The sequence below is a fragment of the Schistocerca gregaria genome, chromosome 6, assembly GCF_023897955.1.
Source record: "Schistocerca gregaria isolate iqSchGreg1 chromosome 6, iqSchGreg1.2, whole genome shotgun sequence".
Taxonomy (NCBI): Eukaryota; Metazoa; Arthropoda; class Insecta; order Orthoptera; family Acrididae; genus Schistocerca; species Schistocerca gregaria.
The window spans coordinates 431,450,452-431,478,059 of NC_064925.1; the positions used below are offsets into that span (position 1 = coordinate 431,450,452).

General features: G+C 38.6%; 1 protein-coding gene across 1 annotated transcript in view; it reads right to left on the reverse strand.

The window, feature by feature from the left end:
* LOC126279085 (polypeptide N-acetylgalactosaminyltransferase 35A) overlaps positions 1-27,608 on the reverse strand; it is a 160,099-nt gene that overhangs the window by 45,917 nt on the left and 86,574 nt on the right. The window contains exons 5-8 of the mRNA XM_049979544.1: positions 22,069-22,199; positions 18,233-18,477; positions 17,794-17,911; positions 6,050-6,202 (exon numbers count right to left, since the gene is read on the reverse strand). Coding sequence (XP_049835501.1) covers positions 6,050-6,202; positions 17,794-17,911; positions 18,233-18,477; positions 22,069-22,199 — 647 coding nt within the window. The remainder of the gene's footprint in view (positions 1-6,049; positions 6,203-17,793; positions 17,912-18,232; positions 18,478-22,068; positions 22,200-27,608) is intronic.

Consider the following 27,608-nt stretch of genomic DNA (forward strand, 5'->3'; position numbering starts at 1 on the left):
ACGTGTTAAGTTCGGCTCGCGAAATGTATTCGAATTCGAAGGTGTTCTCGCAGGTGGTGTTGTCTAGTACAAGTGGAAATCGTGTAAACAACAGTGTTCTGTGCAGTAGTGCTATTTTTTCTGTGCTCCGCCAATATCTGCGAGAAAATGGTAAACAGAAGAATCAACAGCAGCGCGTCCAGCAGCGGGGAAGCAGCAGGTGTGGCGGGCCTGCTCCTGGCGGAAGGTGCGGCCGCGGCTCCCGGTATAGCGTAGCTGGTCCGCTCTGAGGTAAATGCTGCGCTTCGCGATAAAAACAATGTCGATCTGATAGCAGGCACCATATCAGATACTGTAACGGCAGCAGTATTGGCCAAAATGCGTGAAACTGTTGAGGCCAATATTGCCGAAATTACAGCACTAAAAAAGTCTGTGTCTGAATACGAGAAAAAGGCACGAGAGTTGGAAGTGAAACTATCTGCCGCCACAGACGAGCTAGAACAGTACCAAAGGCAAAATAGTCTACGACTGTTTGGAGTAGCAGAAAATAAAGAAGAACACATGGACAACCTGCTTATACAGGTTGCGCGTGAAAAATTAGGCGTCGAAGTGACCAAGGCAGACATTGACAGGAGCCACGGGGTGGGACGAAAACTACCAGGTGCTACCAAACCTCGTCCAATAATAATTAAATTTGTGTCGTACCGAAAAAGGGCTGAGATCTTTACCCAGAAGAAGAAGTTAGCAAGGACAGGGATTACAATAAGGGAAGATCTGACACACGAGCGGCTAAAGATTTTAAACAGTGCCATATCCCATTTCGGTCTTCAGAATGTGTGGACTCAGGATGGCAGAGTAATCATTAAGACTGCAGCTGGAAAGAAGACAGTCACAAACATGACAGAACTAAATAGTATTAAGTGAACCTACTCGAGCCAAAAGTCAAACTTAACACCATTTGCAAATTTTAACAGTCCTATACTCAGATATAGTCTTGTAATTGTATTAACTTTTTAATTATTTGTACCTTCAACTAATTGTTTTTGTAACTGTATTAACTTTTTAATTATTTGTACCTTCAACTAATTGTTTTTGTAACTTTTTGCTATTTTTTTGTGTCTTTAGCTGTAGCCATTGCTTAGTTTTAGTTACTGCTAATACTTTTTTCATTTTCTCAGTTTATTCTCTTCCATTCTGTAATAGTTCTATTGCAATTATTAGTCTCTCCTTTAGTTCATTAGTCAACCATCTTTTCGGTTTAAATTGTTCATAACAAAAATCACTATCAGTATCACTTTAGCAAATTTAAATCTAATTGTAGCTTCCTACGATAATCACTACCAGTATCACTCTAGTAAATTTCAATTTAATTCTAGCTTCCTACGATACTCTATTAAATATTAAGCTTACTTCTCTCTGCTGGCAGCATCGGCCTCTTAAATCACTCCTCTTGCCCTTATTTCCACCCTAAGCTGTTTCAAATACTCTAATTACATTTTTCCTCTTACGACATAGGATACTCAGTGACACACAGCCATCACCATTTTGGTCATATTCTCCCTGCACCGAATAACACTAATCCATTTTCTATGCTCCACAACCTCAGGAAATCTCTTACAGTCGCTTTTCTTTCGGCTTTCGCGGAGTCACAAACAGGGCGCGCAAAATCTCGGACACCCCTGTAATATGTCACTTGGCGGAAACACCGGCCAGTGCCCCTCGCGGCAGGTAGTGCCTAACAAAGGGACAAACCAGTCTGCCACCCTACTCCAGGCTGCTCAGCGGAAAGCGTCCGAGCTTTTAGCAGCTCACTGCAACATTCAGTCTTTACCTGCGCATTACGAAGAACTTAGCCTCCTCTTCCACCAACTAAACTACCACGTAATCCTCTTATCCAAAACGTGGTTGAAACCACACATATCCTTTGCATCTATTCATCTCCCAGGTTACACATTTCTTAGGGCAGACAGATCAAAAAAGTGAGGTGGCGGGGTCGGCGCATATATACGAACAGATCCCAAAGCGAAAGTCTTATGTACGTCAAATCCTGCTGAAGAAAAAGAGGCTGAATTCATGTTCATTGAAATAAATATACAAAGTCGGAAATTCTTGACTGGCGTCATGTACAAGCCGCCAAAAATAAGCTCAATGAGTTCCTTCCAGTCGGAATTACATTCACTTCAGTGTCAATACGAACATGTCATCGTAATGGGTGACTTGAACATAGACCTGCTAAGAGACACTCCCTCCGCAATAAACCTAAGAAGATTGTTTAGTTGCAATAGCATGAACATTCTTCCATTACAACCTACACACCATACGGCGCACAGTCATACTCTTACAGACGTGATTGCAACGAAACAGACTGACAAAGTAAGAGATGTCGGTCAATCATCGGCCCCTGGCCTCTCAGCACATGATGTAATATTCCTGGCCTACTCTGTGCAGCCCCCAAGGATCAAATCGCGTTACATAACTTGTAGGAACATGAAACGTATTGACCTTGACGCTCTAACAGCCGATTGCTCAGAAATCTCATGGCATCAAATAATCAGAGAACCTACAATCGACGGCAAAATTAATGAACTTGGTGATAAACTCACTGCCCTCTATGACAAACATGCACCTGTGCGCACAGTCCGTGTAAGAAAATCTCCTGCTCCATGGCTGACAGCTGAATTACGTCAAATGATGACTAATAGGGATGCTGCCCACAGGTGTTTCAAGGCAGATCCAAAACCCGAGTGTTTCGAAGAATATAGAGAGCTACGGAACAGAGTGAAACAATGCATTCGCAATGCCAAAATCAGGCACGCTCACTCCCTTGTATGCAGCGATCTGACACCCACGACTCTATGGAAGAATCTCCGTAGCTTGGGGGTCGGAAAGGCAAAATCGGAAACTACTTTTCATGTGTTAGCTAACGAATTAAATGAATTCTTCTCTGCACCTCTGAATACCAGCACGGCTGATAATTACCGTCCACAAGAATCCCCAAACAGGATAACTAACAACGATACCTTCCATCTAAAACATGTAACAACAAATACGGCAAGAAAAGCAATAATGAGAATCTCTTCTGCTGCAATAGGCAACGACAGTATCGGTATAACCATGATTAAGAATGTTGCCGATATCTTAGTACCTGTCTTAACTGACATATTTAATTTTTCCCTCGTGAACGGAATATACCCCACTGCATGGAAAAGAAGCATAATTCGACCCATCCCTAAGATCGAAAACCCGCAACTGCCTAGTGATTACCGACCAATTAGCATACTGCCTGCTGTTTCCAAAGCACTTGAATATATTGTTCATGACCAAATCACTGAACACTTGCATGAATTCAGTCTATATGACAAATTTCAATCCGGTTTCCGTAAACATCACAGCACAAACACTGCTCTAATTAAAGTAACTGATGACCTGAAATATGCCATCGACAATCGAAAGGCAACAATATTGATGCTACTGGACTTCAGCAAAGCTTTTGACACTGTTAACTTTGACATATTACTCAGAAAAATGCAACAGCTTAATTTCTCTGATAGTGCAATGAGATGGTTTGAAAGCTACTTAAAAGACAGACAGCAATGTGTTGTCTGCGCAAATGAAAAATCTTCCTGGAAACATGTTTCTTCGGGAGTGCCACAAGGATCAGTCTTAGGACCACTTTTGTTTTCTTTATATGTCAACGATATTTCGTCGGTTTTGTCCTCCTGTAAAAATCATTTCTATGCCGACGACCTCCAGCTCTACCTAAGCATCAGACCTGAAGACGTAAACACTGCAATCGCTCTGATGAATGATGATCTGTCTTCAGTGGTGACATGGGCAAAAAACCTGGGGCTTAAATTAAATGCAAAAAAGACGCAAGTAATCTTAATAGCCCATCAGAAATTAATAAGTTCAGATTTCCGCGAACGGCTACCTCCTATTCTGCTCGAAGGTACTCCAATACCATATCAGAAAACAGTGAAGAACTTGGGTGTAACTTTGGACGAGCATCTCAACTGGGCGGAGAATACAGTCGCAGTGTGCCGAAAGACGTCTGCTTGTCTCTATGCTCTCAAAAAGTTTCGGAACATATTCCCACAGGACTTGAAACGCCAGCTCGTGCAAGCACTCGTTCTACCGAACCTCCACTATTGTGATGTGATTCAACAAGGCATGAGTAGTGAAAACAAAAGACGGCTAGAGCTAACCATGAATGCCTGTGTGCGTTACACCTGCAACATTCGCCGATATGATCATGTTAGTGCTTCATACTCCGAGCTAGGGTGGCTGCGGCCGGACAAACTGCATGACTACCACACTCTATGTCTACTTCACCGACTCCTCATCGCGCAAGCACCCCAGTACCTAGCTTCAGATATTAAAAACCTGTCATGCCATCATAATCGAAACACGAGGTCACTCTTATCTGGTATCCTAACTGTGCCCACTCACAAAACAAAAACTTTTGCAAACTCCTTCTCAGTTGCCGCTGTCCGCCTCTGGAACAAACTGCCCCTTACCTTGAGGAAAATTCAATCTCCTGTTGCTTTTAAGAAGAAGTTGAAGCATTTCCTACTATCATCCGCATAAAATTCTCCACAAAATTAATGTGCAAGGCAAATCCTCTCATCTGTCAAATAGCAAAGCTAGCGTCTCCTATCTTGCTCCTGAGATGCCTTCCTCTTCATCTATCTCTATTAGCCACGCAGTCTCCTTTTCCTTTATATTTTCCTTAATTATGTTTCATCATGTCTCTCTATTCTTCTCCTCCCTTCACCATGAGTTGCCCTCATACTCCCTGCTGCCAGCACTCCTATCTTAAATCTTTCTCTTCAATAATGTATTTTTCGGGGCGTATCTTTCTAATTGTTTATCTCACTTTTTGTATTAGATGTAGTTTAACATGCCTACTAAAACATATGACTGTAAAATAAGTAGAATGCCTGGTTAGATGTAAGAGAGGGCCTGATGGCCCTAATCTTGCCAGGTTAAATAAATAAATAAATAAAAATAAAAAAATAAAATATTTATTGTGCCTATCTACCGGCGCTTTCCCGCTTGGTAAGTCTTGGAATCTATGGGAAAAATAGCTGTGTATGTGCGGATGGATGTGTGTGCGTGTGTGTGGGGGCGCGCGAGTGTACACCTGTCCTTTTTTTTCCCCCTAAGGGAAGTCTTTCCGCTCCCGGTATTGGAATGACTCCTTACCCTCTCCCTTAAAACCCACAGCCTTTCGTCTTTCCCTCTCCTTCCTGAAGAAGCAACCATTGGTATATATATATATATATATATATATATATATATATATATATATATATATATATATATATATGTGTGTGTGTGAGTTTTACCACACCATATCTCAAAAAAACTGTGGCTCTCATTCTTTTTCAGCATAGGTACCAATATGGAGCACAGTCATGAATCGAGCACTGGTCATATCACTTTCCTATGCAATTTCACCGCTACCTTCACATATTCTGAAAAAGAATCACACTGCACACAAAAATGAGGCACATAAAACAAAATCACTACAATAATGTTGAAGACAACAAATGTCATCTGCAGCTGACTAGTAACTAGCACCTGAGTAATATGACAACTGCGGAAAAGACAAAAGCTGTGACCAAACTCATGCTCTGATTAGTTGCTGCTACAGTAGCTGTCCCTAAAACAACTAGTTGTCAGTCACTTTGTTATTTTGATTCAAGTAAAGAAACCTGGTAATCACATAAAGCGAATCTGTTGCCTGCGTTTACATGTAAAATTAATGTATGTCATATAGTAGCTACGAGTAAAAATTAATAATCAGCTTTGTGCAATATTATGTTCACCGAACCCACTCCTCCCTCACTATAACAGCCACTCTAACAGCTATGTTCATGTAGAAGAAAAACAAGCATTAGCACTTACATGAGGCATAAAAAAAATAGGAGATCCATCATTTACAAGAAATTAACAATTCCATAATGTTCAAAAAGAGATCATTCAAAATAAAATGTGAATTCAGTTAACAGAAATAAAAAAAAATATTTAGCATTAAAAAATTTGGAAAACACAGTGCACCACAAACCTTATATTCATCCATCCAAACATGAGCAACTCTAAGAGAATTCCTAGTCATTGTATCTTCACCAGTAGGCGAACCATAGGGCCTCCGTTTTCTGAACACATGGCCAACACGTGAACATGGCACGATCCATAATGAACCACCACACATCCATACCTGTAGATCAGATTTCAGGATTATGATAATGGAATTGTTAGTAAACCTGAGCATGATAGGTTTTTTTGCTGGTAGTGTAGTTTTCCTTAAGGCCCAAAGCACAACACATTATTTGAAATCAATTTAACCAGCTGCTTAGTTGCGCTTTATATGCAGATCATGCGGGTTACACAGTGAAAAATAAACATCTTGTCTCACAATTTGTCTTCAGACTTATTTTGAAAAGGAATTCATTTGAAATCTCTTGTGGTATAAATAGAGTAAACTAAATGGTTGTGATAAATCTTAGAAGCAGACTGTTGTGATAAATCTTAGAAACAGACTATAATTAATGTTTATCAGTAGTTTTTGTAGCACATGAAAACATTGTACTCCATCATTTATTCATCAACCACTGATCAAGTAGATGGTATGGGGTTTGATATGTGTTCAATAATCAAATTTTACACGAAGAATTAGAAATGACATTTATATTTTACATTAAAAACTAAATGTTTGGTTTAGAATACCACACTATTATAGAATTCTATTTCATAAACACAACTGTTGATTAATACGTTCTGTACATAACCCTCAAAGGAATTGTATTATAGGTAATTCATTGCTAAGCATAATTTATTATACACCTTTATGCCATTATATTTGAAACTATTTTGTGACTTAAGTAATCTGGTGTATTTTAAGTTTATGTAACCTAGTATATTCTAAGTCTGTATTATTTCTGTTCTTTGTTCCATAATCTTCTGTAAATTAAAGTCTCTGGCTGTTTATTTACTGAGAGCAGACAAGCTTTATAGAGAGGAAAGGTGTAGTTAATATTTTTTGTTCTTTGAAATGTGGCAGCCTAACTATGTAGGGAATGCCTGTCATCGTTCTCACTGTGGAATTTGCACCCACTCTCCTTTACTGAATAGCCGGTTGCTGGAAACCCTCTGACTACTTCTCCATTGAATAATGCTACGTACAGGAATTTTTAGGCTCCTTCTACTTATGAAATAGACAGACAAACTTTACTTTTCGTCAACTAACAATGTATTTCTTCTTCACTTCATGAATTACATTGTTGAGATGCAGTTCAGTGTACAATCTTGCAGTTAACCTCACACCACTTGAAAGGAATATATCTGAAATCTATTGGGCCTAAATTGTCCAAAATACCTTCAGAATTATTTTTATCCATTTCTGAAGTAGCAGATTTTTCTTGCTTTGCACAGTTTATGAAGAAGTTATTTAGCACCTCCGTTTTTCCCTTAGAGGCTGCTTTGCATTTGTTCCGAGATTTTTCAATGAATATATCACTGGCTCCCTCTTTGCTACTTGCATTTCCATCCCATAATTTTTTTGCTGTCATCTATTTCTGCGTCATTGTCAACTTTTGTCATCATGTACAAATCAAGGAATCCACTGTAGAGTTTTTATTTTTTATTTATCGATTTATTTGTTTCATACTCTGTCAGTTGTCTTTGATAAGCTCACAAGTCTGCAGTGTGTCAATTCACTTTTTAATTGTGTGTGTGTGTGTGTGTGTGTGTGTGTGTGTGTGTGTGTGTGTGTGTGTGCGCACGCGCACCACAATTTTTGTGATCTTTCTAAACTGAGGAGTACATAGGTAGTAATGTTACAAAAAGAGAGTAGCAATACTAGGTGAAGTTTGCATTACACTTAAGTTTGATATAGAAAGTTAAAAATAATTGTTTAATCTTACATTATATTAAACCATACATATACTTTACAGTTATAGGAGATTTTTTCCATTGCAACTGAGAAACTCACACAAACTGTAAAATGAACTTTGCTAGAAGAAATTGTCTTGGAAGCTCCTTAAATGTGGATTTGGCCAACTTACATTTAATATGTGGAGGGAAAAAAAATTTTGTGCCAGTGCATTGCACCCTCTTCTGCACCATCGTCACATTTTTACAATTATTGTACAAATTATGCTTTCTCCTTGTACTGTACTCTCACGATAGTCACTAATTCCTTCATGCAACTCAGTATTTTTACTGATGAAACACAGAAGTGAAAATGTGTACTGAGTAATAGGGAAAAAATCCTGGCTAATCTTTGGCTTTTGAAACATCTAAAGTGACCGTAGCATGCTAAACCCAGAATAAATGATAGCTTTCTCACATAATTCTTTAAACGTTTGTGTATAAGCTATCTGATCAAAAGTATTAGGACATCTATTAATGGTTATTAATATGGTGTGTGTCCATCTTTCACATTTGTGAGGTCTTGAACTTTGCCGAGGACAGTTTCAATGAGGTGCTAACATTTGTGGAGGAATGGCAGCCAATTCTTCCTAAACATCCAAAACTAGAGAAATTAGTGATTTTGCTCACTGGGGTCTGGAGGAAATATGACTTTCTAACTCAACTCAAAGGTGTTTCATTGGATTCAAGGTGGGACTCTAGGCACACCACTGAATTTCAAAAATTTTATTTTTCACAAACCATCACCTCAAAGACGCTGCTTCATGACAGGGCGCATAGTCAACCTAATTAAACACTACTATGCTGTAAAGTGAGTTCATATCCTTCTGCATTTGGCGATTTTTTAAGCATAATAAGCAGACCACATCCTAACCATAAGAAAAACTCTGACATACTGTAATACCATCTCCTCTGTAATTCACTGTTGCAACTATAAATGATGGTGGTAACTTTCTCCAGACATTTGCCACACACAATCCCTTCCATCAAACTGCCACAGACTGTAGTGTGATTCATCACTTCAAATCACTTGCTTTCAGTCATCAATTATCCAGTGCTGTCACTTAGCACTGACTGCAGACATGTGGCTTATGAGAGACTCATCGGCATTGAACTCTATTGTTTTTAACCCCCTACACACAATCATTGAATTGCTGGTAGCATTTTAGAAATCACAAGTGATTCCTTCAGCTGATTTCTTGTAATTTTTTATACCCACTCTCCACAATGGTTGATGGTTTTTGTTCGTCAGTACATGAGGTTTGCCTAGTCTTCATTCATTTGTGGTTGTTTCTTTGCATTTTTACTTCACAATCACATCACTGCTCAGCAGTGTGGGATCCATACCAGATAGGGTTGATAGAGAAGATAGAGACGATCCAACGAAGAGCAGCGCACTTCGTTACAGGATCATTTAGTAATCGCGACAGCATTACGGAAATGATAGATAAACTCCAGTGGAAGGCTCTGTAGGAGAGACGCTCAGTAACTCGGTACGGGCTTTTGTTGAAGTTTCGAGAACATACCTTCACCGAGGAGTCAAGCAGTATATTGCTCGCTCCTATGTATATCTCGCGAAGAGACCATGAGGATAAAATCAGAGAGATTACAGCCCACACAGAGGCATACTGACAATCCTTCTTTCCACGAACAATAAGAGACTGGAATAGAAGGGAGAATCGATAGAGGTACTCAATGTACCCTCCGCCACACACCGTCAGCTGGCTTGCGGAGTATGGATGTAGATGTAGATGTAGATCAACAGTCGATTGTGGCAGCTTTAGAAGGGTTAAAATGCCCCTGATGGGTTTGCTGCTCAGGTGTTCAGGTAACATCCAATAGCTAGTCCCAGTTCGAAGTCACTGAGCTGTCCTGACCAACCCATTCTACTGACAACACAATATTGCAGACCATCTTTTATATTAGCATGTCTGTCTCTCATGATATCTAGTGGTCAGGTCAGCATTACAAAGGGATGTTGTCCTGATACTTTTGATCAAATACTCACTATCTACAGGCCCCCCCCCTCCAAATCTCCCCCCCTCCCCCACAAAATAAAGGAATCTCTGGAGTGGTAAGACTAAAATCCATGTCTTATGCATCCGACTACGGACCATTCTACAAAGCACAGTGATTAAGACACTGGAGCTCTATTTGGGGGATATGGACATGAATTCAGCTTTTCTGTGTTTTCCCTACCTCTTTCCCTTTTATTTAGCTTTTCCTTTGTTTTCTTACTAGTACATACCGTTTAAATTTTGTGAGTGTTTTTTGTATTTCAGAAGTTTGTTCTCGTGTTTTGTAAATGTATATTCAGGCAGTCAGTAGCACAGTAGTTGGCCATTTGTTTGTTTTGAAGACAAGTGTCCATTCAGTTCAGCCTAGTAAGCCACTTAGTCCAGCTCCAGTTGTCGCCTCTAACACATTTCCAGGGCAGCAAGTTATGTATTTAGCTCTTCTTGTGTTTTCATAGTAGTGTACATTGCTTAAATTTTGTGTGTGTTTTTGTATCTAAGAAGTTTAATCTTGTGTTTTGTAAGTGTAAATTCAGAGAGCCTGTAGCTCAGTTGTCACTTCTTCTGAATAGCGAGCTACACAGTTAATTAAGGTAGCAGCATCCATTGGTGACATGTCAAGTGGGGAAACAAATAGTAGTTCTACTTCCTCAGCTAGTCTTGCTAGGATGGCTAGGATGAAAGTGTGCTGTCTGCGTACACAGGAGTAACTGGCCACGGTTTGCGAACAGTTGAATGTGATACGGCTACATGCCTTGGAGTGTTGCACTGGCGGAGAATCTGGTGCATTGCACAGGTCACCTCAGGTGTTTCACCCAAAGGTTCTGCTGTTCAGGCACCTCCTACTGTACTAGATGTGGTGGATCTGCTCCCATGGCAACGTGAGTGGCAGAATGTAACATGTTCACGTCACTTGAGGTGGAGGGCCAATGTGGAGGCTGGCCATCTGGCCTCACCCTCATTCCTTCATCTGGGTCCAAGCAAGCACATGTGGGCAGCGGTTTGCTATAATCCATTCATCGTAAGAATAAACCTTATGTAAACAAACACAAACACGATGATTGACCAGTAGCACATGTACACTGGTGTTGCTATGCTCTTATTTATGTAGTAGATATCTTATTACCAAGTTACGTTAAATGAAACTTCAATATATGTAAATGTATTAACAGCCATCAATGTTTTTCTTAATCATGCTTTAGCTGCATAGTTTTTATTTCAAAAATTATGTACAGCCACAGCCTCTGCAGCGTTGTGCTATAATTGTTGCACTGTTAGGGTGCACTATGAAACTGACTGAGGCTACTTTCTGTTCTGTAGTGTGGAAAACGGTTAAAAAGTGCCGAGAAATAGGCCATTCTTAATATTTTTCATAAATTTATGGAGGTCATCGGCCTTGAAGTTTTCCCAGTGTTTTATATAATGCAGCTGATACACAAATCCAAACTTTAAGCGCAGTCGGTAGCATCATGTACAGTGAACTAAATGCGGTTATTTGTGCATTGTTTCAGATCTCCCCAGTATCAATTTTTTTCTCATTCAATTTGAAAAACTTGTATCTCGTATTTATATAACTCATCATCATTTATTATGAATAATGCACATCTTGTTTCTAATTACATACTGGTTGTGAAATTTCTGTTTCCACTTCAAATACAAATTCTTAATTATCGATATTTTATGAAAGACTATTCATAAAAGTTGTTTGAATTAAGAAAACATAACAATTTAATTTTTAAGGTAAAAATAAAAAACCAAATCCTCTTTATTTGGACTATGTCCATCATTTTATACCACAGAGGTAGATAAGTATCATAGAAACATGAAAAACAATCTTTTCACAGCATCGAGCACATAATACAAATGCTGCATTTTTACATTTGCTACTGTACCATTACAATATGAACCCAACAGAACTGATGTGGAGCCAAGCTGCGGGATTTGGCCCAAGAAGTAACAAGACTGTTAAGCTGTCGTACGTACTGGAACTAACGCATGCAGCTTTTTCACACGTCACTGCCAAACACTGGCAGGATATAGAACGGCTGTCATAAAAGAAGAAGAGAAAATGCTGCGCCTGGTTGGCTTCGTGGATTCTGTTATTGACAGACTCATTATCAACATAGCAAGTGACACTTCCAGAACTGAAATGTATTTCTCAGATTTGGATGAGGAAGGAGTTAAGTAATTACCAAACAACTGACTGTAAGTAATAACTTCAGTTGCTTCAATATTTAACTATACGGTGAAATCCTTCAGTACTCTCTTACATTACACAGAGCATATGCAGAAAAATAACCCTGTGGTTAAGTCAGGAATTTTTATCATTTTTGTTTTTAATCACAATAGTACGGTAGCTAAAAAAGATAATGAGTTGCGGTTTTCATCTAGTCGTCTAAGGAGCACATTGTGGGAGATTTGCAGTATATTACTTTATTCTGCTTAAAAATTAAATGACATTCAAAGCTTTATTGCTCCTCTGTTTGTCTCTTGTTACGTGTGAACTGCAACTGGCCACGTCACTGCAGGCTAGCTGTACCAGCTGACCTGCCAGTACTGTCCAAGTTTAATGTGTCAGTAAAGCTGTTGTCCCATATCATCGCTAAGTAAACATGCGCGTAACGCACAGCACAAAACCTACCCTTATCATCTTACTTGACAGTACTTGAGACAGCTCGGCTGCAGTCCCACATGAAATGGAAATCCAATGAAGTTCCAGCAAACATGGAAGAATACATAGTGCAATGTTTACATCAGGTTTATTCTTGTGATGACTGGATTATAGTTATTGGGAGCTAGTGCATTAAAGTGCCCCTAGGAAGATAGTGCTCAGGGCTAGAAAGCAAGCCAATGTGTACTCCTCATGTCTGCCAAATGGCTCATCCAAGACATGGAGGTGGCCTTCCCTGCTGTTGAGCATGCAGGGCGCAGTAATCTGCAAGTTATAGCTCACGTCGGCACCAACAACACCTGTTGCATGTGTTCTGAGGCTATCCTCAATTTATAAAGGCGGCTGGTGGAGGGAGTGAAGACTGCTGGTCTAGCAGGCACTGTGCAACCGGAGCTTGCAATTTGTAGTGTTGTTCCCAGAGTTGATCAGCGTCCTTTGGTATGGAGCCACGTTGAGGGTCTCAACCAAAGACTTTGTCAACTCTGATGGTCCTGGCTGCAGATTTCTAGAAATATGTTATGGGTGGGGAATTGTAGGACCCCCTCGACAGGTCAGGAATGCACTGTATAATGGAAGTAGCTACTTTGGTAGCACAGTACTTGTGAAGTGCACATCAGGGTTTTTTAGGCTAGACAGTAGTTTGGATGTACTATTGTGAACACTCACCAGTCGATTTGCAGATATGGACTATAGACTGTATTCAGAGTAAAGATACTTCAACTGTCAAAATTTTATCAGTAAACTGTCAAAGTAGTCATAACACATTTCCCGAATTTACTGCTCTTGAGGAAAGTACTCGTGCTCAAAAAACCTGAAGTATAAAGCTAAGAGATACTTAATGAATCAGGGAATGTTTATCAGAAGGACAGACTAGCCACCCTAGGATGGGGAGTGTTCACTACAATTGAAATAAAACAACCCTTTTGTTTTAAATTCCTGTTTTGAAAGTTCCGTCATTCCAATGGTATCTGATTAGTGATTTCACGTAAAATGTTAAATTTCATAAAATTTATTATTCCATTTGTTTACTAGTAGGTCTTGCTTGCCCAATATATGTTTGCAATATTTTGCATTTACAAATGAAGTCATAATTAAGAAAATTTAGGTTAGCATTATTATCTTTCCGTATTTTATATAATATGATGTATATCCTGTGTAAAAGTCTTTTTTATTGTATACACCAGTTTCAGCATAAAATAAGCAAGGTTTTGTGGATAGTTACTCATAAAAATGTTAAACTTTTAATTGTTAATTTAATAAATTTGCACGGTAGTTTTGTTGACTTGATTGTTAAAAAACATAAATAGGAGGAGCACAAGGCTCAAGAATGGTCAGTTGGAGACAGGTTTGCGACGCAACCACTCTGTTGCACTTCTGTGCAATAATCTAACTGTTGTAATACAGTATTGTGACTATGTAGCCTGTTATGTGGAGTGGGCTCCCACTAAGAAGAAATGGTGTAGCTTGTCATAAATAAACCACTATAAAACAACTTGGTACCTGGATTATTTCATGGAATTCACGTGTTCCAGTTAGCAGATGAAATGGACCGAGACAACTACTTCAGCAGCAGCAGCCAGCAGGAAGCAGATTACTCGAGTTACACCTAACTAAGATACATGTAAGAAATCAACTGAACTACATAAGTGTCACTGCAGAACTAATTACTAAAGGTGTAATTTTTTTGGAAACTGTTCTAGCAGTAAACATTTGCATTTGTCTCAAAGTAATTCTTTGAGTGGTGGAGGGCAATGTGATCAGTAAGAAACACCCCCATGATCACACATTTCTTGATGTCAATGGAACACAAGAATAACAACAAATTTTTGTAGTTTTTTGTTTAAATCAAATAATCTCTTTTCAATGTTGAAAATTTTCACCCCAGTAAAAATTTCACTGTTTTCTCAACGTAACACCTGTTTCGTTACACAGATGACAAAAATACTGTCTCTATTGGGGCTGAAATTGAATGTGACAGTGAAGTTACCTGGCCTATACTGAACACCAGATTTTGATGTCCGAGCTCTAGAGTCATTCAAAGAATGTCTTTGGTCAGTAGCCATAAATACCCAGATAATACATTGCTAGTTGGAGGCGACTTCAAGCTAACGATTATAGACTGGGATGTCATTGCAGAGGGGACAGACGGACAGCCATACCAAGTACTTCTGAACAATTTTCTGAAAACTGTCTTGTGCAGCTAGTTCAGTAGCCCACACACAATGGAAATGTCTTAGGCCTTGCAGCTACAAATAGGCTGGACCTTACTGATGGCATCAGTACAGAGACGATTAGTGATCTTACCATCATAGTGGCTGTGGTTACAAAAGTTATTAAATCAGTCATGAAGATCAGAAGACCATTTCTGTTAGAAAGAGCAGGTAATCAGCAGTTAGTATCTCACATAGACCATGAATATCAATAATTTAGTTCCAGTATAATGGACACAGAGGAATTATGGACAACGGTTAAACAGATCGAAAAATCGCACTGTGGACAATTATGAGCTTATAAGTGGATTAGAGGTAGAAAAGATCCACCATGTTTCAGCAATGAAATTCAAAAAATGCTTGGGAAGCAGAGGCTGTTGCACTTTCAGTTCAAAAAAGAACTTGCAAATGATGACAGGCAAAGGTTAGTAGAGATTTGGATGTTCGTGAAAAGATCTACACACAAAGCAAACAACAACAACTATACTGTCATCTCTCTGCAAAAGATCTGGCTGAGAACCTGAAAAAAATTCTGTTTCTATGTAAAATTGATAGGCGGTTCTAAGACTTCCATCCACACAGTCACTGACCATCTGGTGTGGCAGCAGCTGAAGATAGGAAAATGAAAGCTAAATGTTTAAATACTATCTTTACAAAATCGTTCATGCAGGAGAATCATGCAAACCATTTTTTGACTGTATGGATGACATAGTACTAAATATTCTCGGTGAAGAGAAACAAATGAAAGAGTTAAGAACAAATAAGCTCCCAGGACCGGATGGAATCCTAATTCAGTTTTATGAAGACATTGGTCACCTACTTAACTTGCACTTCTTGTGCATCTCTCTCACCTAGCACAAAGTCCCAAGCAACTGGCAAAAAGTGCGGCAGACTCCTGTATATAACAAGGGTAAAAGAACAAACCTGCAAAGTTACAAACCAATGTTTGTCACTAAATGGTAGAACATATTCTGAGTTCAAATATAATAAACGTTCTAGAGACTGAAAAGCTGATGTCCAAGAATCAGCATATTTTCAGAAAGCACTGCTCGTGTGAAACTCAGCTTGCCTTTTTCTTACTTGATATACTGCAAACTATGGATGAAGAGCAACAAGCAGTTTCCATACTACTAGATTTCCGAGAAGCATATGACATGGTACTGAGCTGCACACTATTAACAAAGGCACGAGCATACTGAATAGGTTCTCAGATATGAGAGCGGCTTGAGGACTTCTGAAGTCAGAGTGCCTGAGGTAAGTATAATAGGACCTTTATTGTTTTCAATATACAAAATGATCTCCGGGACAGTGTAAGCAGCAATCTGGGGTTGTTGCTGATGATGTGGTGTATGGGAAGGTGTCAAAGATGGGTGACTGTAGGATGATACAAGATGACGACAAAACTTCTAGTTGGTGTGATGAATTGCAGCTGGCTCTAAATATAGGGAAATATAAGTTAATTAGGATGAGTAGGAAACAAAAACCCATAACATTCAGATATGGCATTAGTGGTGTCCTGCTTGTCATTTAAATATTCGGGTGTAAAGTTGCAAAGGGATATGAAATGGAATGAGCATGTGAGGATTGCGGTAGGGAAGGTGAATAGTCAACTTTGGTTTATTGGGAGAATTTTAAGGAAATGTGGTTCACCTGTAAAGGAAACCACATATAGGACATTAGTGTGAACTATTGTTGAGTACTGATCAAGTCTTTGGGATCCACACGAGGTCAGACTGAAGGAAGACACTGAAGTAATTTCAGAGGCAGGCTGCTAGGTTTCAACAACACACAAGTGTTTCAGAGATGCCTTGGGAGCTCAAATGGAATGCCTGGAAGGAAAGTGATGTTCTTTCAAGAAATACTATTCAGAAAATTTAGAGAACTGGCATTTGAAGCTGACTGTAGAATGATCCACTGCTGTCAATATATATTTCACCTAAGGACAATGAAGATAAGATACAAGACATTAGTGCCCATATGCACACACACACACACACACACACACACACACACACACACACACACAGTATTTTTCCCTCACTCTATCTTTGAGTGGAACAGGAAAGGAAATGGCTGGTAGTGTACAGAATAACCTCGGGTACACACCATACGATAGTTTACAGAGTATGTACATGGATACAGATTTAAGGCAAATGAACATGGATGACATTTTTTTCCCTATGGAAAGTTGTGTTCCATTTCTAATGAGCTCATTACTGACTGGACACTAGGCTGTGAGCTTCCTTTCTTTTCTAAGGAGCAACTGGCAACTCTCGTGCATAAAGCTGACAACTTCTCCAACACTCTTAGGGTCCCCCTTTCTGTGACTGCCAATGAGAAGTTGTCACTTCAACATGTAACCGCAAATGTAAATTGCTGCAAAAATGAAATTTCTACTGTTGTTGCCATCCAAATGGCAGCAAAATAGCAAATCAATAATCACCAGATGGTTATCACTAAAAAAGGAGGGGGCCGATGCTGGATTAAGTTTGAAATAGATGCCGCATATGCTACTCCCATGTTCAACAATAGAACTGTGGCTCCAAGATCACTACATTAGTGTTGAATCAAAAAATCTGGTAGCAAATTCTGGAGGAAATATATTATTTATCAATTTCAGGAAAGTAATAACTAATTGATAATACGACATTAAGAGAAGCCTCCAGAAATGGTAAAGAGGATACTTCATCACTTGCTTATCCAGCCACAAGTTTTGCTGCTCCTATGAGTGACTGGTGATACAATTTGGGGCAAAAATTATACTGAAAATGTGGCATCTAAAATAGTTAAAGTGATGAAATCTGAAAAAAGCATATATGTGAACTTATTTATAAAAAAAGTAATGTATTTATCAAACTGTATTGTGTTTCTTTCTCAAAGCATAAATAATTGATTGTGTTGACAACAACTATAATGTATCACTAGTGGCAGTTAAATCAGACGAAACATAAAATACTAAAGGAACAAATATTGTAAGACTTACTCTAAAAGATATTTCCAAGTTTTCACCACCCCAAATATTCATCCCAGAATCATATTCTCCAAGTTCATGGAAGTAGTCTTTCTGTATAGCGAACAGCCCTCCTGCCATTGTTGGAGACCTGGGAAAAAGAGTGTCACGTCATTATACAACATATTAATTTCAACAGGTAGATAATGATTGAAATATTTATCATTGTATCATAAAAATGAAAATATGGAAGAGAATCATGTCACCCCGTATTTTTGTTACATGTTGAGTCTGTATGTTATACTTTTACATGAATCAGTCTTTACATTTAGTGATCAAGAACTTTTATTTTGTTTATACAGAAAAAATCCCCCCACACAGAGAAGCAAAATATAATTTCATTCACAACAGAAGACACAGTCACACAACATTCACTATTTAGACAACAAAACAAAAATTAAATTTTACTAACTTTATTGGTTTAATGAAGTCCATTGGTTCTGTGAGTGTCCCGGGAGGCAAGTTATCCCACTTGAAGTGTAGTCCCCAGTTGAAACCACCGCGGACTAGGGGTGAGGATTTGTATTCAAATGTGTCAGCACCAATAATGTCTATTATTGGAACTGCAATAGCAGTTGGTGAGTCTGCGATTGTTGTCAGTAATGGAGACAACCAACCTTCATTCACTTCCACATGGCTGTCCAAGAACACCAGCACCTGCATTGATTTGATATGCATGTACCAGTAATTAATCCAAAATTGTATGAAACACTACACAATTCAAATAAAAGGAAACTAGCTTTCAAGCAGTAGCTCTCTCTCTAGTAATAGCACACACAGTCTCACACATAACCACATAAACATAGGCAAGTCTTGCTTTGGTCAACGAAGTGCGTATTTGTGTGTGTATGTGGTTGTGAGTGTGAATGTGTGTACTATTTCTAGAAAAAGAGCTAGTGCTTGAAAGAAAGTGTGAATGCTGCTTTCTGTTATGTTTCTGTGCTGCATGCATCAATCCATTATAGCTACGTGGTTGCCTTGTCCTTATTTCACACAGTGCTCCATCCAGGAATTCCCATTATTGTTATAATATCATTATATTCATTTGTTTTGCATTTGTACAATGGTAATGTGCCAAGTAAAGATCTTTGTCCAGTCCAGTGCAAAATTTTCATCTGCCAGGTAAGTTCATTAACTTCTTTGTTGGGAAAAATTTATAACCTTCAGCTGGTGAAAATCTACACTACGTCTACACTTCAACAATCACGAAATTGATGGCTGAATTAAAAGATGGTCATAGCTCTAACCACAATGAAAATAATGATAAAGTGCCCAGAATGTTACTGCTCAATCAGCACAGGTACCTCATTCACTTCCATGTTAAGAACGTCTCATCTTGTACCCATGCAATTGCTTTACACGTGACATTTCTTCTATAGGCAAGTAACACCATATCTTCACATTGAGCGTCTTCCTATACAGTGTGTTTGGAAAGTCCCATTACAAATTTCTAGGGCTTGCAGAGGGGAGTGAGTACACAATATTTCAAATATGAACCAATGTCCGAAAACTTACCATTTCTGTTCTACAACAGTTGTAATTTGAACAATTCTCATCTACTTCTGCTTGAGAAACTGAATACGGCATGATACAGAACAATTATTAGGTAACAATTCAAAATAAAAAATAATGAAACATCCATTTATCACTTAAGCACATGTTTTTAACACTTATAAACATTATGTGTTTACATTAATCCAAAACAAAAAAGAACCAAGTATACTGTACATACAGAACAGTCCAGATGCATTACAACAATGGCTCAATGTGGAGACCACCAATGTTGTTCTGTTATGTTTCCTTTCAAATTGTTACCTAATAATTGTACTGTGTCACACCTAATTCAGTTCCTCGAGCAGAAGTGAATGAGTTAAACATCTGAACTGAAACTATCTTAAAATGGAAATTGTACATTCCAGACAAGGGTTCCTATTCAAAATAGTATGCAATCATTTCCTCTCTACGAATCCTAGAAGTTTGTAACGGAAATTTCCGTACAATCTGTATTATTGTGTTTGGCTTATCAATCTTTGAAAAATTAAATAGCTGTCTGCATATGACAATGATTAAAAACAAGGGAAGAAAAAAATTAGAACTAATAAACATTTATTCTCAGTACACTCAATTACTGAAACAATGGTCACTTCAATACAAATTCAAATATGACACTTAACACATAGGTTACATCTATACTTAACTCTGAGGCTAGTTTGAAAACTGGACTGCTTCTCTAGGCACATTCCTACTGGACATGGTACGCCCTGCACTTTTTTCGTGCATCGAACTCAGCGACACAGTCATTTATAGGGCATTCTGATGTTGAACACAGATGCTGAACAAAGGCCCAACTTCGCATTTTTCACATTTGCAAATAATTGTAAGTGGCGAAAGAAATTATGAGTGACATAAAACAGATCTTAGGAGCAACTGGGGACTGAACTTCACAACTTTGTATCTGCAGTCTGACACTTACCTATTTAGCCACAAACCCTCATTACGTAATCTTGGATAACACTACTGATACTCACAATGAATTCCATTTACACTCCTATACCTCAGAACACTTGACATTGGAAAAGAAACACAAGTATTGATTACCTATAGTTTTATATTACTTGCACCTGCATTTGTATGTGTGTGAGAATTCTTCCTGTGTTAGCGAAAAATCATCACGAATCATACTCTTTAGACAACTGGAGCTATTTCTATTCCTTGTGTTATTTATTCCTTCACAAATGTAAAAATTAAATGACTTCAGCAAGAATATTTTATGATTAATTAATGCAAACACATTGTCAAGTGCAAAGGAAGAGCCATGAATTGTCACACACACTACCCAGAAATATCTAACAGATACTTTTACTGTTATACATTTCCTCCACCTGCTGATCCCCTTCCCTGCTTCCACTCCAGTACTACACACATTGTATAGCCTGCCAAAACACCTGCAGCATAGTCCTTTTCTCTTATGTATTTCTCTCCTCTCTCACCCTGTCACCCCCCCATCCTAAGCAATGCTTCACCTAGCAGCTTTACACTGTCCCCAACACGTCCCTGCACACTCCCACAGGCAGCACTAGCATCTTCCCCCACCCTACCACGGTAGTCTCCTCCCTCTACTCACCCCACACTTCTTCTGAACACCTGCTACCCACCTTAGCAATGATTCCTGCTTACCTCAGACACAGTCACAATCGGGCCTAACATCCAGAGACAACAATGGCAATTAGTGTGTGATTTGTGTTTGTGTGCTGCGAGTTTACTGCATCTGGTGAAGGACTTAAGCCGATACCAGAATATACTAGCATTCTTTTTCATTGTGTCATAGAGCTATTGATTAAACATGGCTCCATACAGGTTGTCAAATTTATCTGTGGTATTCAGCTGTGTGGCATAATTTTTTATCCTGAACCACACTGACCAAAATATTGTGTTACTGAAATGCTCATTCTTGTGACCTGGCTGATACACTAAACACCAGAAATAAGAGAAAATTTGAACTTCATACTTTTAAAGTATTCAAAGTTAACTAAATACAGTACAAAATGACCAAAAATTCTTTTACAACACATATACATATCACCCCCTTCTCATCCCCGTCCTCATCTTCTACACCTCCTCCCCCTTTCCCTGTCCGTCTCCCTGCTCATTCTGTGTATCTCCCCCCCCCCCTCCAATCTGTTTGTCATCTCCTCCTCCCTCCCTCTCTGTCCATCTTCTCCACTACCTTCTCCCTATCTGTCTCCTCCCCTCCCCCCTAAATTTATCTGCCTCCAAACTCACCCTTACTCTGTCTGTATTTTTGTCGTCCCTCTCTTTGTCCTCTTCCCCCTCTCCCTGTCCATCTGCTTCTCCCCTTTCTCTATATATGTCCTCATCTCTCCCCTGCCTGTCCAGATCTTTGTGCCCTCCCTCCCCCTCCCACCATGTTGTTGTTGCATGCTTTTCCTTGTTCTGTCTCCTCCTTGCCCCTCTCTTTGCCCTTTCCCTCCTTCCCCTCTCTGTCCATGTCTCCCCCCCCCCCCCTTCCACCTTCTATAGTGTCCCATTTTCAACCCCACCTTCACCCAACAGGAAGTCGGTGGTTCTTACTCCCACAATAGTTATTTTCAGACAGTGAGTGTTAGGTGTAGCAAGTTTGGTTGAAATCGATCAAGTCATTTAGGAGGAGATGTCGAACTTACAAATACACGTGTCTAAAATAAATGTACCACAGATCTCAGTTACAGCTATGAATGTTTCACTCACCTTGCCCTTGCTGGCTGAAGCTCCAAACATTCTAGCACGGATAAGTCCCTCTCTTCTTGGTGTCCGCAATAGCATCACATTAGCAGGGAAATGTGAAGAGACATAGTTTCTCACTTCATCATGCAAGCCATCTGACACACACCAACAAAATTTAAAAGTAAAATTGAACGTCTGTCCCCTATCCCCAACAAAAAGGTGTTGGAGAGCAAATAGAGAAGTTGGGTGAGGGAAAGAGGGATAGGGGTGAGTGACAGAGAGAAATGAGTGCTTGAAGTGTTGGGGTAATGGGGGGGGGGGGGGGGGGGGAGATTATATATACCGTATTTACTCGAATCTAAGCCATACTTTGTTTCTGGTTTTTGTAATCCAAAAAACCGCCTCCGGCTTAGAATCGAGTGCAAAGTAATGGGAAATTCTGAAAAATGTTGGTAGGTGCCACCACAACTAACTTCTGCCGTCAAATATATGTGGACATACTTTGCAGGCACAAAGATAAATACTGGTGCCAAAACCTCTGCGTCACTAAATAATAATAAATAAAATAAATAAAAAAATAAAAATAAAATAAACATTATGCCGTGTATTCCTTAGTGTTTGCTACTATCTCATTTAAATCTTGTCTGCCTAAAAAAACTATAATACTAGAGTGAGACAACAGCAAATGCGGAAGAATATAAATATCATGCCATGTTTATATTCGTATTATTCTTCTGCTGAATAGTGGTATATTCAGAAATGAAGCACAGTAACTGACAAGATTTTTAAATTTAAGATGACTTTAATTTCTGTGCAGAAGGTAATGTACTAAAGAAGCGTCTGCAAACATTTTCAAACGGAGAAAATTTTTCGCTAAACTCTCATTCAGAACATCTTCTACAGTCTATTATTTGGTTCTTGTTGATTATTATCAAAGAAAGCAACAGTGTAAGTAACAACAAATAGCAGACTTTTGCCATTGTTTCACTCATGAGACAATTGCTCCCTTTTTTGTTTTATTGTAAGCCACGGCATTGCGCACAAAAGCAAGCCATGCCACGAGCGGCAACAGGTCATGAACACTGAGTATCAGAATGTGACAAACAATGCACGACACAGTACAATAATGCGTTTTCAGCTTAGAGTGACATAAACACCTATAACAAAGAGAATGGCACTTATCAGATCATAGCAAAATAAGCAATCGATTCAAACCAGATGAACCATGTGAAAAAGGAAGAGTACCCATATAAATACAGGCAGAGCGCCTGACACATGGCAATGGCTACTTGGTAAAGCTTAACTGTTAAGCTTACGACTCAAACCAAAATACTGTAGCTGTATTCAAAAAGATTTCGGGCTTGCAGCCTGGTTGTCGTGGTAGCTGTGTCTTCATCCATTCGGCCTCAGTTGTGTTTCATGTTACAACGGACCGACTTTGTTTCCATTTGGAGGGGCACTCGAAAACTTTTCTCTCACCTTGAATTTTGAGTCTCAAATTTCAGAGCAGCTTAGATTCGGGAAATTTTTTTCTTCGATTTCGATTCTCATTTTTCAGGTGCAGCTTAGATTCGAGTGTGGCTTAGATTCAAGTAAATACAGTACACACACACACACACACACACACACACACACACACACACACACACACACACACACACACACACACAAACGCACACAAACAGTTGCCAATGAAGTATTTATATATACACAAAAAACTTTTTTGGTACAACTAGCTTTATTGTTTCTCAAATATTTGCCTTTGAAATTGATACATTTTTACATGTATATGAACTCATTCTAGAAAATTCTGCCTCTCTAACACTCAAAAAAAAAAGGGTTATGATAAAGATTTTGAGGTGATGAAAAATCACATTCCACACCTTTTCTGTTTGACATGAGAGAACTAAAAGAAGTTGTTAGGTGATAAATCACGTGAATAGGGGAAATGACGTTATGAGGCATGTCCAAAAGTAAGAATACTGACCCTCTGATTCTAAAAGGAATATTTTTTGACAAAGTAAATAGCATTGTTTTAAGGACAAGGTGTTGGCAGTAGATCGCACACTCATTTGTCTAAGTCCGCTCAAAACTCTTGTTGTTTTGCCACACTGAACATCTATTTCAAATCCTGCCAGCTGTGAGTTGAGAGGAGTTATCTACTTACTTCTTCCAAAGGGAAATGTGCTGTTCCAGATTTTTAACAAAATCAATACTGTTTATGGGGATGGTGTGATGTATCATCTCATGTGCACAATTGGTGCCGAGTTTAAAGCTGGCAGAACAAATGTTCACGATAAACAAAGGACTGGGTGTCCATCAATGAAGATTGATTTTGGATGAGAGTAATGTATTGTTTCCAAAAATCTCTAGTTCTCTTCTGCATGTAGTCATTACTGATACACTTCATTTTTGAAATGTGTGTGCAAGGCAGATACCAAAACAGCTCACAGACCAACAAAAAGTCAAAGAATCACATCTTCATCAGATTGTTTTGAATGCTTTGAACTAGAAGGTGAACAATTTCTTGACTCTAGTGTGACTGGCATTGAGGGGCTGGGTGCCCATCAGCTTCCTAAGATGAAAGACAATCAATGCAGTAACGCCATCCTTCTGCACCATCAGCAAAAAAATTGAAACTCATTGCAGCATGGCCTGTCTTCCCCCAAGAGGAACAATTAATGCTGCGGTAGTATGGTGAAACCGAAAAAAAAAAAAAAAATTACTGATGGTGTTACAGAACATAAGAAGGGGAATGTTAACAAAGATAGTGTCCCTACACAGCCAGTGCCATAAATTGACTCCTGGATTCATTTGGTAGGGCATCAACAACCACTAGCTCATATCCCTGATCTGGCACCTTCAGATTTTCATTTTTTCACCTCTCTGAAGTTGTTTATAGGTGGCAAAAGGTTTGCTGCTGATGATGTGGTCCACATTGCCATTAAACATTGGACGAGAGAGATGGCACGAGACTTTTTAACGAAGAAAGCTCATTTCTCAGCTCATAAACTACATTGAGAATAAAGGCAACAGTGTTGAAAAATAATGTGTCATGTACATCTGTGAAGCTGTATATTTTTCATAAATATGCTGCCTTTTCAATTTTCAGACAATTAGGTGATATCAGTTTCTGGAAATGTCCTGTCAACATGCCCTGAATATGTTTTTATCCGTCAAATAATTAAGTGACAGTAGACATTGTCAGTAACAGCTGATTTTGTCATGCTCAAGAATTTGTCTTATGTTTTGATGATTCTTGTAAATCTTCTCAGCATTAATAGTTCTTCGATCTTCTAATGCAATGGTCACATGATCAGTATAATGAAAGAAACAGCTTTCTTGCTTCACAAACAAATAAAGTTGTTGGTTTATGTTCAACTTTAAAACACTTTAGTGCTGCTTAGCTTCTAGCTCATGTGACTATATCCAAGGTTAACCTCTTGTTAAAATGCTATATGTGGATTTTACATTGCTTTGGTTAAATTTTTTGAGCAGTTCCTTGCACCAAATGACATGAGCCTGTTTAAGAATTTCTGAGAATCTATTAGGATCACAAACAATGGAAAATCAAGGATGGAACGTAACAATATGAGAAGGAAAGTTGCTACTCATCACATAGCGGAGATGCTGAGACGCAGATAGGCACATCTGCCTACCTGCAACTCAGCATCTCTGCTATATGGTGAGTAGCAACTTTCCTCTCATAATACTATTAGGAACACATATTTTTCAAATGTACATTATCCTGAAAAATCAAATGAACTGCAGTATTTGATATGACTAAGGATACCTCTATCTCACAGTAAGTCATATGATGAACCTCAAACCACAACAACTGATTTTATCTAACCTTCACTGACAATAAAATTCTGCAAACCACTTATGAACAGACTTTTCTGAAGGCAACTGATTACCCAAAGTTGAATGAATCAATTTGAGACATTGTTGAAGAAGACAATCTTCAATCCACAAGACTTACATCAGGCCAGAACTCATAAGAGCATGGTCCAGCTAGATTATGATTTGCAAGGGAATATTGTGGCTGTGGAGTACAACAATGTGGACAAGTGCTGTTCACAGGTGATTACAGTTCAAACTGTGACTCACCAAACAGCAGTGAGAGGATCTGGAGAAGTCTTGGAGAAATGTATTCCTCTTCCACATTCTCAACCAGGTTGCCTTTTCAGGGTGGTTCTCCAATGGCTTGGGCAGGAATCAATATGACTGCAAGAACAGATTTTGGGCTTTGTGGAACTTGTGAGCCTTACAGCACATCGATAAGTGAAGGAAATTATTTTGCAACATGTTGTACCATTCACTTCATTAATTGGTTACAAAGCAATGCATGCCCACATGCTGCGAGAATTGTGCACAAGTCATTGAATTAAATAGTCATTCATGCTGTTGCTTGGCCTGCTTGAAGCCCAGATTTGAATCTTGTTGAGCATATATGGGATAAGGGTCCATCTGCACTATTTGGAGGCACTACACAACCTTCAGGAGCCATCCTGAAAGAATGGGAGACGATTCCCCATGAGAATATTTCAGCAATCATGACCATGCCAGAAAGGCTGGATGCCATGAGTAGTGCAAGAGGTGGTAAAACACATTTTTGAAGGTGTGAAGACATGTCAGTGAGGTGAAGTGTAAAAACTGAAACAGAAGAGTATTTCCTTCATGAGCTTCCTCAAAGTTTGCTTGAAGTGTGAATCCATTCATGTTAGTTCCAAATCTATATCTTAACTTGTTTATAACTGCCTATTTTTTTTTATTTTTAGACCCCAGATGAGATTGTAGCACAATATTTTATCATCAATAGTAGACTACGGTCATGAAATGACTGGAATTTAAAATAAATGTTTTTTAAGAAAATGTAGGGTTGCATTTTTCGTGTCAGTTGTTGTATTTATTTTCTGTGTGTTCACTGAGTTTTTTCTTCATTTTTATCTACAACTTGGAATTTTATTTTATTTCATAATTGTTCATAGAGGTGCTGTTGACTGGGGGCTATTTTTTTTTAAAAAGTGGTTCAATGGTTATAATGAATCTAATTTTAGATTTAGTATCTCTTATTGTTTACTCATTATAATGAGGATCTAGTGAAATGAACATAAATCATTTTATTTTTATTGCTTTAATATTTATTCTTTCAGTACGGCTTTTGAGTATTAGTCCAAATTTGATTAGAATTTTGTTAGGCTGACATGGTTTGTGATTAGTTTCTTTCTGTTTAGTCATTTGCCATCAGAATGTAAAGTCTTACACTGTAGGTGTACAAACAGCTATATCTAACTGTACTGGTGATGTTTCTATTTTAATTTTTATTTCTTGAATACTAAATTTTGGAGGTTGAAATTACATTCATTGTTATGATTTTATTTCTAATTCTTTTTAAAATGAAGCTTATTTCAACATTAATTGTTTCGTCAGCTATAACTATGACAGTTCAAACTACATTTTCTTCTTGACTTCCTACTTCTGTCCCTGTATTCTTCTACTGCTGGTGTTAACTTGTTGATTATTTTTAGACCTGTATTTGAGACATATAATTGTGATTGCTT